At 29.2% G+C, this 17,581-nt stretch overlaps 1 protein-coding gene across 1 annotated transcript; it reads right to left on the bottom strand.

Annotated features, from left to right (window-relative positions):
* Positions 1-5,631: 5,631 nt before the first annotated feature.
* LOC124920728 (60S ribosomal protein L11-1-like) lies at positions 5,632-6,242 on the bottom strand. Its single transcript, XM_047461280.1, has 2 exons — positions 6,009-6,242; positions 5,632-5,904 (listed from the first exon to the last, which is right to left on the bottom strand). Exons 1-2 carry the CDS (start codon positions 6,122-6,124, stop codon positions 5,706-5,708), a joined length of 315 nt encoding a protein of 104 aa, XP_047317236.1. The 5' UTR covers positions 6,125-6,242; the 3' UTR covers positions 5,632-5,705.
* Positions 6,243-17,581: the final 11,339 nt, after the last annotated feature.

The raw sequence follows: 17,581 nt of genomic DNA, 5'->3' as shown, positions 1-17,581 counted from the left end.
AACTTAGTTAACTTATTAGTTATGTTACATTTATAAATAAAATATTAATTATTGAAGTTTGAAATCATTCCGATAAAACTTTATTTTTGTATAATTTTAACCTTAAGGAGCCATAAGTTATATGGTTTGAAAGAGATGTTCAAAATCTCAATGAACCCAATAAATAACCTCAATTCATCCTAGAATATTCAGTTTGTTTATAATATGAATGGATACCGTCTCTGGCCTCTTTAAGGTCCTGGGTTCGAGCTTGTCAAAATTTGTCGTTTTGCTCGTCTGGTTAAATTAGTTGAGTAGATTAGCAGGTGTACATAACCTACAGGAATTAACCGCACTCCAAATAAGAAGTAGAACCTAACGTTCTAAAAAAAATTATTTTTAATACATATGTGGTAAAGATTATGCACCCATTCATCTATCCAAGATAATTAGTGTTTTCAAATTATAATCAGTTAAGTTAATCTCAAACTTAATTTTAAGCAATAAGGAAATGCCAAACTTATATAATATGGTCAAAAGTGGCATTATTATGATTTGGACTTTTGTAGTTAGCTAGTGTTAGGACAAATCTTATAAATCATTTCAATATAGATTTAGATAATCATATAATACTAGCCTATTATTGATAATTTGTATTTGCCTAAAAAAAATGTAAGCTTACAAGTTTCTCTAACACAAATTCTACACTTTTCACTTAATCATATTTCAAATAATTTAATCACATTTCTTATAATATTAAATAAAAAATTTACATAATTTCTGACAAAATATTAATTTATAAAAAGTTTTTTAGTTGAGATAATCGTGAATATTATATTAATAAATGTTGCCTAATTTAAATATATATTGTTTTTAAACTATAATAAAAGGATAAAAAAGTAATGTGTATATAGAGCTGCGGCAAGGCGCCAGCTCACACTGCTATACAAGTGAAACCAAGAATAAAAATACAAAATAAAACATTGACCCTTCAACTTTAAAAGATGCTTAAAGTTTCCCATCGTTATGTCTGAATTAATAATGGGACCATATCCAATTTCATTTCAGAGTAGTAATGATAGAAAAAAAAAAAGTCTGGAAAATTTGAGAAATGACCTTAAAAATTCACTTAAATGCGTTGTTGGTGCAAATGATCCGTTCAAAATATGACGAAATTATCTCGTCGCGTAACGCGAATGGCAGGATCGTCTCGCGAAGGAAAAAAATGGGAAAAGTCTAAAATGATCGTGTCCTTCGCGTGACGCGACGGAGATAATTTCGTCCGAATATTTTGAAGTGGTCATTTGCGCAACGCATTTAAGACCATTTTTAGGGTTATTTCATCAAAATTTCCAATAAACCAGGGTAGATAAAATAAGCCACGGTACAAAAAAAAAATTATCATCTAAAATGTTAGAGAAAAAACAATATTTGGGGTTCGGAAAAGAATGCTCCCGAACATGACAGAATTGTCCCGAACATGGTCATAGTCCCGGACATGGTCATGTTCGGGACATAATGCTCCCAAACATGACGATGCTCCTGAACATATGACAGGACAAAATGCTCTCGAACATTACTTTCTATATAGCTTTTTATATGAAAATTTTTTTTTCACCGTTGCTTATTTTTTACGTGTGATTGTCAGGTGGGAGTCGCTTCCGTAGTGTTACTCTCACTATCTTTATTCTTCATTTTAATAGTTTAGGGAAAGTGTTTTTTTGTTTTTTTTTTTTTTTTGTTTTTTTTTTATTAAGGACTAGTTTGATTTAACTTATTTGTCATGTAAAGTTGATAATATTTACCTTATTTGAATAATTAATGCTGAGTTTGTTTAATTATTTGCTCATGCATGTTCGATTTTATTTATTGTAAATTATTCTTTGAAATTATTATATTAAATTATTATAACTTATTTGAAATTATGAGCTAAGTCAGAGACAATTTTAAGAATGCGACTTTAATATATTAAAATTACTTATTGATTTGACTGCAATATATGAGTCATGATTTGATTAATTAAACTTTAAAGAATGAAAAAAAGTTCCAAAAAACACGGTTTTGAGACATCATACAGCTGGATTCCACATCTGCAAACTGCTAGAAGAATGAAAATGACAAAAATAACAAATTTATTTAGATGAAAAAGAAAAACAAAGACTAATATATTCTTTTACTCCATTATTTTTTTCATTTTATTTTATTACATTTGTAGATTTATTTTATGATATAAATAATATTGAGCCTTTTTCATATAAGATTTTATGATTCATAATTTAATCCGAACCAATTTAGATAAAATTTTGATTTAATTTTTAAAATATTAAATTTTATGATTTTAAATAAGAATAATCAATCTAATTTATGTAAAATTTTAAATAATTAATTTTATAAATTTTAATTTATAATCTTAAAATTTTATAATTTTAAGAGTTCATAAATTATTTAAATTTTATAATTTTATGCTATTTTGCGTCAAGTAAATTTATATTTATAATTCAATATATATCAAACAAATAAATTTATGTAATTATTTTATAAGGATAATTTCATTTTAGTATTATTTATTATTGTTTTTATATTTAATTATATATATATATATATATAATATATAACTCATATTTTATTCTATTTTCAAATAAGTACAAATTTAAATTACAATTATAAAAATTTAATCATTATCTATCAAAAATAAATTAAAAATTATAATAATAATTAATATCATAAATTTTAAAATAAAAAAATAGCACAATTTTCAGTGTCATTATTCTACTTTTATTTCAAATTTAAAATATTAATTTATCAGTTTTAGTCAAACTTTTCACTTTTATTCTAATTAGTTAATAATGTATATAATAATTATAAAATATCAAATGACATTTATAATATTATATAAATTAAATTATTATATAAAAAATCATATAAATTATTATTTAAAAATCATATGCTAAATAAAAATTAAATCACTTTTAATATTAAATTTCTAAATTTATCTTTTAATTAAAATTATAATTATGACACTATTATCATAAAATATCAATTTTTAAATAGCCTCTATTTAATTTATTATCTCAAGAAATTCAATCCAATCCTCCCTCAGATTCTAGCTGAATTTTATTATTTTGATCAATTTAAAAGTAAACAATATAATTTTTTTAAATCAACTCTCATCAGCATCAAGACGAAGAAGACAATAAGAGCTAGTTGGATGTTGGTCCTTTTTTTATATATATATTTTAACAAAATTAAATTTGTTAGGTTGTATTTACTTTTAAATATTGAATTACTCAATTTATTCATTAAAATATTTTATTTTATAAAATTTAAATATAAAAATCATTATAAAAATTCAACATGATTTAAAGTGATGGTAACCCTTAAAAACAATTTTTTTTTATCTAAATTTCAAATAACCCAACATCAAACAAGGGTTTGTTTGAAGAAAAGGTTTTTAGGTTTTACCTGAATTTTATCCTAAAAATCTTGTTTGGTAAAAATTAGAAAAAAACTGGTTTATAAAATTTAAAGACTAATTTACCTTTTGACTTTAGATGATATGGTGTAAGTGAAAAATGATAGTTTAGAGAGAGGATAAAATTAGAGGGTATTTTTGATATTTTAATGATAAAATTATTTGATTTTATGGTTGATAAGATGTTTGAGTTTTAAGATAAAAACTAGGTTTTATAAAAAAAAAAAAAAAAAAACTTTCATCAAACGAGCTCTAAGTGTTTATTATTACCAACAGAAGAAAAACCAAAAATACTTAATCTTTGAGTCTGACCCTTTTAATTATTATTTTTTTCTTAGAAGACAAATAAAAAAATTCAATCAAATGAAAAAAAAAAATTATTTAGAAGATTTTGGAGATCCTAACTTCCTCTTCTTAGTTGTTGTCTTATACAAGCTGATAACATGAGCTGTTGAACAAGTTCTATATACACAAATTGGCTTACATTTTATCCAATCATTTTTTTTATTGGAACCATTAAGGAATTCAATGGAACCAATAACTTTATTGAAATAAAAATCTCATCTTAATGCCCAAAGCCTCCTTGTCCAAATGAGTTATTTTTCCAAGATAAGTAAATGATTTCATCTCTAATGTTACAAACAATATTCATCCAATTTTAAGGCTGACCTTAGTTTATACTTATGACTGATGAGATTTTTATTATACTTGAGTAACTTTGTTTTTCATGTATTGACTCTACCTTCTGATATATAAAAAAATGATAATCTACTTCATGCCATAGTAAATTGGTAATGACGACTTCATCAAGTTTTATACAAATGTCTACATTTGGGTATTAAAATTTACAATCAAAACAAGACTGTTTGTTTTTGTTGTTGTGTCCAACAACCAAAGAAACCTAAACAAAAAACACAAGCTAAAGTTGAAGCGGTTACTTAGTCTACAGCAGCAGCCCTTTTCCTTCTTGCATTCCTTAGATTCTGTTCTTTAATTACGTGCTTTTGCTTTATCTTCAAATCCATCATCTTCATTGTCATTTGTCACAACCCTTTTTGCCTTGAAAACCTACAAGCAAATATATTGTACAAAAAGGAATTAACTGTTTGTGATACACCCTTTTCAGGTGGATCATGATTGATCGAGAAAAAACACTTTATACAAAATAAAGCTGCAAAAATCACACTATAATCAAGATCGTGATCCTATGTTTTAGAAAAGTATAGTCTTTACTTGGTTATATGAGCATTCACCTCATTTTCCTTGCATTCAAACTTGTCCATTTTTTCCCCAAGAACATCTTCTATCTCATGAATCAGTTTTATGTCATTCTGCACCACCAACCAACAAACCGAGTCTGAAATATTTCCTGGTATGTAAATTGGGCATTTCTTCTTTAACATGGATTTTTAGTGGCTTATTTGGTGTGTTATTGCAGAGTTATGGTGGAATGGTATTGATCCAGGAAAGGAGAGGACCAGGTCCTTTGATCTTACCCAGGTTTGTTAATTTGCTTTCTATCCATGTTGTTCTGTACATTGTTAATTCTGACCATTTGTTTTGTAACCAACAGATACACACCCATGTTAAATGATCACATAGGAACCAGCCATCCAAAGTTAATTATGCAGCCGCCTAAAAGAACCCGGCAAGAAGTTTCAATTCCAAGACAGGAAGACCAAACAAGAAGAACAGACAGGGAGGAACAGAAGGCGATGTTGGGCAAGCTCGAGAAAGAAATCTACTATCCTAAGACCTCAGTGAGATCGCTCACAACAAGATTGAACTCGTTTTACAAGAAGGATGCAACATCAACCTTCCAGGAAGAAGACGATGGAAAGAGCTCGTGTGTGGTTTGCTTGAAGGATTTCAAGCCTTACGAGACTGTGATGACAACTCCGTGTAGTCATGTTTCACGAGGATTGCATCTTACCATGGATGAAGAGCAATGGAAAATGTCATTATTGTCGGGCTGTGATCTACGAGAAGAGAAATGAGCAATTGCACACTCGTGATAACAATAACCAGACGCTGCAAATCGATGCATTTGAGCTGATTGCACTTGTTAGAGCCATGGAGGAATCGGTATTGGTTGGGATGAAACATTACTAGCAAATAAATAACACATAATTAGGGTTTTCCTTCATTGGAACCTATAAACTTCTTTAATCCAAGTCTTAAAGAAGAATAAAAGACCCAACTTCTTTCAAAATCTTGACAGATATCAATCTCAAGAAAAACCAAATCTTGTAAGCTAATTACCAACGTTATGAGCCTTGTTGAGAATGACACCTTCATATTTGACTTGGAACCACTTCATTGAATCCTCCTTTGTAACCCTGTGTTGGATTCCAACACGAGACTTGCACCTGCGTCTTCTACCAACACGATATCCAGGTTGTTCAAGGACAACATAGAAATCCATACCATAGATACCGGTTGAAGGATCATACCAAAAATACCTGGGAAAACACAACAATTCCAGATTGTAACAATTTTGAACAAAAGCCAATCCACTTATAAAGAGGAATAACTAGATCATCAAATTTGAACTTACTTGATTCCAAGATCAATGTGTTCTTGAATACCAAAACCAAAGCAACCAGTATCACTGAAGTTCCTTCTCAAAAGTTCATACTCCTTAACCTTCAAACCACTCTCCAAGAGTTGCATTGCCTTTTCACTTCAAACCACTCTCCAAGAGTTGCATTGCCTTTTCATCTCTGACAGTAACGTAACAGGCAATCTTTTCATTACGCCTGATTCCAAAAGAACGGACAGTGTACCTTGCTGCCAACGGAACATAAAAAATCAATCTTGTTCCCATGCAAAACAGAATGTAAGACAGACAGGAAAAAAATACCTTAGAGAAAACCAAGCCGGATTTTCTGCTCCCGATTTCAGTGTTCCCCAGTTGCGGACCAATGAAATTGCAGGAACATTAAAATTGCAGGAGCATTATTTTAATAATAAATCAAAATTGGGTTGAAGAGAGGGAGAGAAATCCGTCCGAATTTAACCCAAATGCCACTAAATGTCTAGTTATGTGTTATTTTAACTATTATATTTATTTAGTGTATTTAGTTTTAATTATATATTATATTTATTAATTTTAATTATATATATTATATTTATAAATTTAAATAAAAATAAAATATATATATTATTCTATTTAATATTTATATAATATATTTCAATTAGATGATTGAGATAGAAGAGATTAATTAAATAAAGAGAAATGATACAGACAGCAGCTAATGGAAGAGCGATTCTCCCAGCGAATGTCTACGTGGCAGGCCACGTAGGCCCAATAATAAAAAAAAAAAAATCTAAAACCCCAAAAACTCAGAAGCCCGCCCTTTCACCTTCCATTTGCCATTTTCATCTTAGCAAACATTTTAGGTTTTCTCTCTCTCAAGTTCATCTGCAATTTTTTTCATCTTCCCAAACATTTTAGGTTTCTCTCTCTCTTAAGTTCATCTGCAATTCTAGCGATTTACAAACGCAATTGATTAATTCAACCATCTTCAACATCTTCCAAGACATTCACATATTTCTCTCTCTTTCTCAAATCCATCTGCTTTCGAATCCTAGCAATTTTCATCGTCTGCTCGCGTTCTTCAGAGAAAACCCTAACATTAATCATCAGAGAAAATCCATCGTCTGCTCGCGTTCTTCGTTCAACACAAAATGATAACTTCTTCATCATTTTTTACTTTAGTACATTCGGTTATATATGATGCTTCTAAGAAGAACGAAGCAAAAAAGACGAATACAATGATTGAGATGAAAACAGTGAAGAAGAAGAACGAAGTGAAGAAGAAGAATAAACAGAATGAAGAAGAAGAACGAAGGTAACAAACGAATAACAGTTAACTGCATTGTCTAGTTGATTTTGTTAACTACATTATGTTTTATTTATGCAATTTCATGTTTATGAACTATAATGAACTATAATAAACTCCAATGTCATGCTACATGAGCTGCAATGTCATGTTTCATGATTTGCAATGTAATGTTATATGAATTATTTTGTCATGTTATTTCTGTTAACTGTATTGTCTTATTAACTCTGTTAAATGCATTCTGTAATGAACTGTAATGAACTCCAATGTCATGATACATGAGCTGCAATGTCATGTTTCATGAATTGCAATGTAATGTTATATGAATTATTTTGTCCTGTTATTTCTGTTAACTGTATTGTCCTATTAACTCTGTTAAATGCATTATGTTTCATTTATGCAATGTCATGCTTATGAACTGCAATGAACTGTAATGAACTGTAATGTCATGCTACATGATCTGCAATGTCATGTTTCACGAATTGCAATGTAATGTTACTTGAACTATTTTGTCATGTTAGGTGAACAACAATGTCATGTTATCTTAAATGCATTGTCCTGTTATTTTCTTAATTGCATTGTCATGTTTTATGAACTGCAATGTCTTGTTAGGTGAATAACAATATCATTTAACTGAACTGTCCTATTATTTTTCTTAACTGCATTGTCATGTTTCATTTCTGCAATGCAATGTTTCATGACTGAAATGTCATGTTACTTGAACTACTTTGTCATGTTACTTGAACTACTTTGTCATGTTACTTGAACTACTTTGTCATGTTAGTGAATAACAATGTCATGTTATTTTAACTTCATTGCCCTGTTATTTTATTTTAATTGTATTATTTTGTAATTAAATTCATTTGTCATATTTTTTGTAGTGTGAATAAAAAAAAAAGAAAAGCAGTTTCACCACCTCCACCTCCCGCATCTTCCATGAATAAAAAAAAGGAAAGCAATTTCTCCACATGCACCTCCCGCTTCTTCTATGAAGCTAAAAACAAGGAAAAAGACCATTTTTAACACCAGAACCTCGCCTAATGGTCTGTTCAATCTCGTTCGAGAACTCTCAGATGTTCAGAAAAAAGCCGTAAGAGAAATTGGATTCGGCTCCTTACTCTCTTTGGGAATATCTAGATGCAACTTCAAATTATTCTGTTACTTGGTGAAGAATTTCAATGTTAGAAGAAGTGTTGTTCTCCTCAACAATGGGGAGCTATTAAAAATTGATGAAGAAGATGTCCAATGCATTCTAGACCTTCCAAGAGGTGATATTGAAATGACTGAATCTACTGGGAAGAAATCGGATGGAGCCCAATACATATCTATGCTGCAGGATTGGAGGAGGAGGTGGGGTGAAAATAAAAATAAAGGAGCTCCTAACACTCTCTCAATGACCGACAAAATTTTATCAAACACCAATGCAGATGACAATTTCAAGCGTGACTTTGTCATCTATGTCGTCTCGAGCTTCTTATGGACAACACAAAATCCACAGTGCAGGTAAACAACAATCTTATACTTAAGAATGAATAATGTTATGTATTGCATTGTTATTAATTTTGCTTATATTTTGAAAATTGCAGGTTCAAAATTTTAAAATCTTTGATGGATGTTAACAAGATAAAATAAATGAATTGGTGTAAATTTGCGCTGAATGGATTACTCGAGAGTGTCGAGAAATGACAGTTAAATGAAGAATCATATTTCCACGGACCACTAAGTTTTCTTATGGTAATTTATTTCTAACTTTCATTTTGGACTCCTTCTATCATTTCTGGAATGACACGTTTCATGAACTATAATGTCACGTTTCATTTCTGCAAGGTCATGTTAAATGAACTACAATGTCATGTTATATGAACTACAATGTCATATTACACGAACTACAATGTCATGTTAAATGAACTATAACGTCATGTTACTTTTCTACAATGTCATAACATATTAACTGCATTGTCGTGTCTTTGTTTCAGTTGTGCTACCTGGACAAGGTATTAGATTATAGTACAAGAAGTAAATTCAAGAGACAGTTCCCTATCTTGTCATGTTGGGATGACAAGATGGTATCTAAAAGAGTACAAAAAGAAGAGGAACATGGGGGATTCGGCCAAGGGAGGGTTGTTGATAGGATTCAGTTACCTACAGTGGAGAATGTGCATAATGTGGAGAATGAAGCTAATTCGGAGAATGTGGAGAATTTAAGTGTTGATGCTTGGAAGAATGTGCATGATACAATTGAGAACTTAACAAAGATCTCAACATGCAATTCTTCAAATGTTCAATCCATACATTCAATACTTCAAATATTGAATGCATACATACAAAATCCAAGCGCTCACAATGATGGTGGAAGTGACAAGCCTGAGCATGAGCCTGAGCCTGAGCTTGAGGCTGAACATCAGCCTGAGCATGAGCCTGAACCCCCATCCATTGTGTTATCAATCCCCATGGAAATAATACAAGCTATACCGTTGAAGAAGAGAACTCCCCGTCTAAGGAGGAAACCTTTGAAGTTGAGAACTCTAGTGGCGAATGATGTTGTTAAGAAGGTGGCGAAAGATGTTCTTAAGCCGGCGGCGAAAGATTTTGTTAAGACTGTGGCAAAAAATGTTGTTAAAACGGTGGATGAGATCCTATACTCAAGCAATTATATAAGTCTACCACATAGTGTTTTGCAGTCGATGAAGAATGGCCACTGGCTTGACACAAATATTATCGACGTTTGGGCAATGGAAATGAATATCGTTGCACAATACGAAGACTTAACTAATAATATCAAAAGAAGAAGGATATTCTTCTCAACTGTACATTGTGGAGTGTATGAATTTGGAGACAGTTTATATAATAATTCACTAAACCTGGAAGTGAAGTCATTCAGCATAACAGTACAAGCACTCGATGAAGCAGTTTATATGTCGAATGACTTCAATTCCAGGTTCAGTGAATTATTATATAAACTGTCTCCAAATTCATACACTCCACAATGTACAGTTGAGAAGAATATCCTTCTTCTTTTGATATTGTTAGTTAAGGCTTCGTATTGTGCAACAGTATTCATTTCCATTGCCCAAACGTCGATGATATTTGTGTCAAGCCAGTGGCCATTCTTCATCGACTGCAAAACACTACGTGGTAGGCTTATATAATTGATTGAGTATATGATCTCATCCACCGGTTTAACAACATTTTTTGTCACAGTCTTAACAAAATCTTTCGCCGCCGGCTTAAGAACATCTTTCGCCACCTTCTTAACAACATCATTCGCCACTGGAGTTCTCAACTTCAAAGGTTTCCTCCTTAGACGGGGAGTTCTCTTCTTCAACGGTATAGCTTGTATTATTTCCATGGGGATTGATAACGCAGTGGATGGGGGTTCAGGCTCATGCTCAGGCTCATGTTCAGCCTCAAGCTCAGGCTCAGGCTCATGCTCAAGCTTGTCACTTCCACCATCATTGTGAGCGCTTGGATTTTGTATGTATGCATTCAATATTTGAAGTATTGAATGTATGGATTGAACATTTGAAGAATTGCATGTTGAGATCTTTGTTAAGTTCTCAATTGTATCATGCACATTCTTCCAAGCATCAACACTTAAATTCTCCACATTCTCCGAATCAGCTTCATTCTCCACATCATGCAAATTCTCCACTGTAGGTAACTGAATCCTATCAACAACCCTCCCTTGGTCGAATCCCCCATGTTCCTCTTCTTTTTGTACTCTTTCAGATACCATCTTGTCATCCCAACATGACAAGATAGGGAACTATCTCTTGAATTTACTTCTTGTACTATAATCTAATACCTTGTCCATGTAGCACAACTGAAACAAGGACACGACAATGCAGTTAATATGTTATGACATTGTAGAAAAGTAACATGACATTATAGTTCATTTAACATGACATTGTAGTTCGTGTAACATGACATTGTAGTTCATATAACATGACATTGTAGTTCATTTAACATGACCTTGCAGAAATGAAACGTGACATTATAGTTCATGAAACGTGTCATTCCAGAAATGATAGAAGGAGTCCAAAATGAAAGTTAGAAATAAATTACCATTAGAAAACTTAGTGGTCCGTGGAAATATGATTCTTCGTTTAACTGTCATTTCTCGACACTCTCGAGTAATCCATTCAGCGCAAATTTACACCAATTCATTTGTTTTATCTTGTTAACATCCATCAAAGATTTTAAAATTTTGAACCTGCAATTTTCAAAATATAAGCAAAATTAATAACAATGCAATACATAACATTATTCATTCTTAAGTATAAGATTGTTGTTTACCTGCACTGTGGATTTTGTGTTGTCCATAAGAAGCTCGAGACGACATAGATGACAAAGTCACGCTTGAAATTGTCATCTGCATTGGTGTTTGATAAAATTTTGTCGGTCATTGAGAGAGTGTTAGGAGCTCCTTTATTTTCATTTTCACCCCACCTCCTCCTCCAGTCCCGCAGCATAGATATGTATTGGGCTCCATCCGATTTTTTCCCAGTAGATTCAGTCACTTCAATATCACCTCTTGGAAGGTCCAGAATGCATTGGACATCTTCTTCATCAATTTTTAATAGCTCCCCATTGTTGAGGAGAACATCACTTCTTCTAACATTGAAATTCTTCACCAAGTAACGGGATAATTTGAAGTTGCATCTAGATATTCCCAAAGAGAGTAAGGAGCCGAATCCAATTTCTCTTACGGCTTTTTTCTGAACTTCTGAGAGTTCTCGAACGAGATTGAACAGACCATTAGGCGAGGTTCTGGTGTTAAAAATGGTTTTTTTCCTTGTTTTTAGCTTCATAGAAGAAGCGGTAGGTGGATGTGGAGAAATTGCTTTTCTTTTTTTTATTCATGGAAGATGCGGGAGGTGGAGGTGGTGAAACTGCTTTTCTTTTTTTTTATTCTTACTACAAAAAATATGACAAATGAATTTAATTACAAGATAATACAATTAAAATAAAATAACAGGGCAATGAAGTTAAAATAACATGACATTGTTATTCACTAACATGACAAAGTAGTTCAAGTAACATGACAAAGTAGTTCAAGTAACATGACATTTCAGTCAGAAATAACATGACAAAATAATTCATATAACATTACATTGCAATTCATGAAACATGACATTGCAGCTCATGTAGCATGACATTGGAGTTTATTATAGTTCATTACAGTTCATAAACATGAAATTGCATAAATAAAACATAATGTAGTTAACAAAATCAACTAGACAATGCAGTTAACTGTTGTTCGTTTGTTACCTTCGTTCTTCTTCCTCATTCTGTTTCTTCTTCTTCTTCTTCACTTCGTTCTTCTTCTTCACTGTTTTCATCTCAATCATTGTATTCGTCTTTTTTGCTTCGTTCTTCTTAGAAGCATCATATATAACCACTTGTTTATTTGATTCCTAAACATTACAAAAATGTCGCAAGTTAGATTATATAACCGAATGTACTAAAGTAAAAAATGATGAAGAAGTTACCATTTTGTGTTGAACGAAGAACGCGAGCAGACGATGGATTTTCTCTGATGATTAATGTTAGGTTTTCTCTGAAGAACGCGAGCAAACGATGGAAATTGCTAGGATTTGAAAGCAGATGGATTTGAGAAAAAGAGAGAAATATGTGAATGTCTTGGAAGATGTTGAAGATGGTTGAGTTAATCAATTGCGTTTGTAAATCGCTAGAATTGCAGATGAACTTGAGAGAGAGAAAACCTAAAATGTTTGGGAAGATGAAAATGGCAAATGGAAGATGAAAGGGCTGGGCTTTTGGGTTTTAGATTTTATTATTATTGGGCCTACGTGGCCTGCCACGTAAACAGTCGCTGGAAGAATCGCTCTCCCAGTTCTCTTAAATAAATTAATAGTTTATAAAGAGAGAATTTTAATTAATTAAGAAAGAGATGTTATTTAATGAGTTTAGAGAGTGAGGGTGTAGTTATTGGGTTATGAGAGAGAGTTAATTAATAGGTTAATTAAGAAGGTAAATACTTTAAAAAAATGAATAAAAACTTTTTGAATGTTGGGTAGTACCGAAATAGTTCTGGATCACAGCAGCAACAAACAATTGAAAAAAAGAAAAAAAAAAAAAAAAAAAAAACATATATATATATATATATATAATTAACGAAAATATATTAGTAAAATAAATGTATAATTAATTATATATAATTATATTTTTTATTAATTATTTATATTTTATATATATATATATATAAACAATTTTTTTTATAAATTGTAATATTTTTCATTATTATTTTTTTTATTCTGTTCATATATTTATTAGATACGTTAAATTTTAACCTTTTTTTTATTAGTTTCATTTTTTTTTAAATTTTATTTTTTTCTCACATCTTTTAAAATAAATAGTTATATATATATTAATTATTTTATTTATATTAATTATTTTATCATCTAACTAATTATATATTATATACATACACAGGAAAATTTCCAAAAATTATATATATATATATATTTGACTTTATTGTTTCAAATATAAAAGATATTTTGTGTCGAATATAAAAGATAAACAAATAATCATACATAATTAATTTATTTTTATTTAATTAAGTTTTTTATTCTGAAAAAATATTTTAACTTATTAATAAAAGCCTAATATTATTTATGAACTTTATAAAAAAAAATTAAAATTCAAAGTTTTAATATTTTATTTTATATTTTCTATAATTATTTTTAATAAATAATTATATATATATATATATATATATATATCAATAATTTTATTTTATTAATTAACTTATAATATATATTAACTAATGATATATTGAGAGCTGAGAATCTTTGAGAACTATCCAAAATAGTGAAAATACAGATGCGGAAGTGGTTTCTCTTATTCTTTGACTTATTAAATTTTTTATTTTCTCTATTATTATATGAACAAATATTATCTTTAATTATTAGTATTTATAAATAATAATACTATTAATTTATTATTTAATATATATTTATATAATTAATTTAAAATTTATGATATATAATTCAATGTTTAAAATATCAATCTTAAAGGCTTAAAGTTTAGGATACATAATATATTGAATAAAATTTCGAATATAAAGCTGAATAATAATCCTAATAATTTTTAAAACTTTAATATTTTGAATAATAAATATTAGAATAACTATAAGTCCTTTATAATTATATATAAAATATTATTATTAAACTAATTAAATAACAAATTATTTAACATAATTTTAATTAAACTTTGAGATAATACATTAAAATTAAAAATTAAAAAAAAATACAGAAAATTAGACTGATTCTCATTGTTTTTTAGCACAAAATATATACTGCAACTGCTTGTGCTTGTAACGTGCTCATCCCTGATCTTGGACTTCGATATATTAAGTTTAATAATATTATATAATGTGATATATTAAGTTGTCAATAATAATTGGTCGCATACCTATGCTTATAATATAAAAATAATTGTAAGTCATTTAAAAAAAAGAAAAAATAAATTATTAATATTTGTTTTTGTATTTAAACTTTAAGCAACACTCATCACACTTTAATCATAAATAAATAAGTCTGATTGTAAAAATATTTAAAACTAAATGAAAAATAAAATATTTATATATAACTAATAAATATTTTGACTTATATAATATATATTTAAAATATTTTATATTTATAATTAATAGTTTTGCATCTTCAAGGTACAAAGTTATTTTATTTCGATTAAGAATAAGTTTGCAATTATATAAAGTAAATAAATATAATCTTTTGATTTTAATGTTAAGTAGGGACTGAAATTTATTTTATACCTAAGACATAAATAAAATAAGTCTTAGCCCTTTAAAGAAACCCTAATATTAGTGTTCATCTATTTAACTCAATTTCTTTCAGACAATATATTTGTTTTTCATTTACTATATTTTTTTTAACAAGTTTAGCCCAAACAATTAAGAAATAATACTAAAGGATAAAATTGTATAGTTTAAAGTTATTTAGGAATTAAAAAGTATTTTATACTTTAATTAGAAATAATTAAATTTTAAAAAAAATGTTTTGAAAAAAAAAATTACTCTAATTTGGTTTCATATATTTTAAATTACATACAAGAAAAAATTACATACAGTTTTCTGGCCAGTCTGTATCCGCTCTCACAACGGATCCGTTGAGAACAAGCTTCTGAAATATTGGGTTAGACAACTTCTTCTTGCAAGCCATGGACAAATAAAAAGAAAATATACACCTTAATTAAATTACATAATTTATCTAAAACATTTTAGGATTCAAGTTTAAGTTTAAAATTTAAAATTAAATATTTATATTCGTGTGTAAATTTTTGTGTGTTGTTGTGCTTTTATTCATTCCCCTCACCCCAAACCCACACCCAAAACTAGACACTAATATTAAAAAAAAATCAAATAAAAATTAAGACTTTAATTAACTTTTTTATATTATTTTTTAAAATAAAAACACAAAATGTTATGAGTAGTTAATTAAACTTTACACATTACACCACACTTCAGATAAATAAATAAAACTCAAAATCCTTAGAAAGAAACATAATATTTAAAGAAAGAATTTGTGTTATATATAAGATTCAAACATTTTTTATTTAAAATTAATTCTGCCAACAAATCTGACACTCCACTACACAAATTTATTGTGCACTAAAAATATACAAAATGTATATTTAAAAATGTTTTTATTACTTTTTATAAGATTTTAATATTCTAAAATAAATAATATTCTAATTTAAATTTTTGTTAAGAAAACGATAACTAAAATTATTTAGGAAGTAAAATGTATTTTATTCATAAATTAGATATAATTAAAATGACAATCTTTTAAAAAACTGTAATTTGGTTTTATTATTTTAAAAAAAATTCTCTGTTATTATAATTTATATAATATATTCAAAATCTTGAAATCTATAAATAACATTTAATAAAATATATCAAGAGACAATTGGAATTATTATTATTATTATTATTATTATTATTATTATAACATTTGTATATTAAATTTATAATAATTTGGGTGACATTATATATACAACAATTAGGGTTATTCAAAAAAATCGATAACCGAACCGATCCGATAGCTTACTGGTTTCAGTTTATTGGTTAATCGGTTTTAACGGTTCTAGTTAACCGATTTTTTACCAGTTAAACAGTTCGATTTTCGATTGAAATATTTTTTAGTGGTTTAACCGGTAAACATAATAATTTAATTATATATTTATATTTTATAATTTATATTAGTTATTTTTTAAATATTAGATATATTATAAATAATATTTAATAATTTATATATATTAGTTATTTTAAAATATTAAATTATGTATAGAAATACTTTTTTTTAAAACAATTTATATAAACACTAGTTTAAAAATAAAGGTCTTAAAATATATTACATTTATAACAATATAATATATTCTAATATATTTTTAAATATATGAAATATAACATAAAATAAAAAAACAAAATTGATGGTAGAAGAAAAAGTTTTGAAAAAAAATCATTTAACACATTTAATACTTAATTTAAAAAATTAAATAATCAGTTTTCGGTTAAACCCGGTTAACCGACCGGAACTAGTGAACTAGAACCGATAAAATTGACACTAAAAAAACCAGGGTTCGGTTGCATAGGTCAAGGGACCGGAGGACTCGGTCCTAGTTTTGGAAGGCTCAGTCCCGAACTCGGTCTGCTTGATCCTAGACCTATGAGGCTTAGTCCCGGGTCAAATTCGTTGGTTGTGGTCCTCGATCCTAGGTTTAGAGGTAGGGTTATGTTTATTGGTCCTAGGCTAAGAGAGGGCTCGGTCCTAGGGTTAGAAACATCGGTCCTAGGGCTTGGTCCTAAGGTTAGAAACATTAGTCCTAGGTTAAAAGGGGTGCTCGGTCCTAGGTTAGAAACATTGGTCCTAGGGCTTGGTCCTAGGGTTAGAAATATCGGTGCTAAGCTAAAGGGGTGCTCGGTCATATGTTAGAAATATCGGTCATAGGGCTTGGTCCTTCCTCAAGAACACCGGTCCTAGTCCTCGGTCGGACCTCAAGAACACTGGTCCTGGTCCTCGGTCAAACCTAAAGAACACCGATCATAGTCCTCGGTCGGACATGAAGAACACCGGTCCTGGTCCTCGGTCGGAGGTTAAGTTTTCTCGGTCGCGACTGAAGAATAGGACTGAGGATTACCGGTCTTAGATTAAAACCTTAGGACCCGATGTGCTCTTATTTTGGTAGAAATTTCAGAAGTCCATAATTTTTTATTCAGATAATAGAATCATGATCTGTAAGC

Source organism: Impatiens glandulifera, chromosome 1 (genome assembly GCF_907164915.1).
Source record: "Impatiens glandulifera chromosome 1, dImpGla2.1, whole genome shotgun sequence".
NCBI classification, from domain to species: Eukaryota; Viridiplantae; Streptophyta; class Magnoliopsida; order Ericales; family Balsaminaceae; genus Impatiens; species Impatiens glandulifera.
Note: the sequence above shows the minus strand (reverse complement) of the source record. Positions and strands in the feature narration are given on the sequence as shown.

Excerpts from the sequence above, each read along its gene's own strand:
- LOC124920728 (XM_047461280.1), bottom strand. The coding sequence starts at position 6,124 with ATGCAACTCTTGGAGAGTGGTTTGAAGGTTAAGGAGTATGAACTTTTG. Across the intron at positions 5,905-6,008 it reads CACATTGATCTTGGAATCAA|GTATGATCCTTCAACCGGTA; the intron begins GTAAGTTCAAAT and ends CAGGTATTTTTG.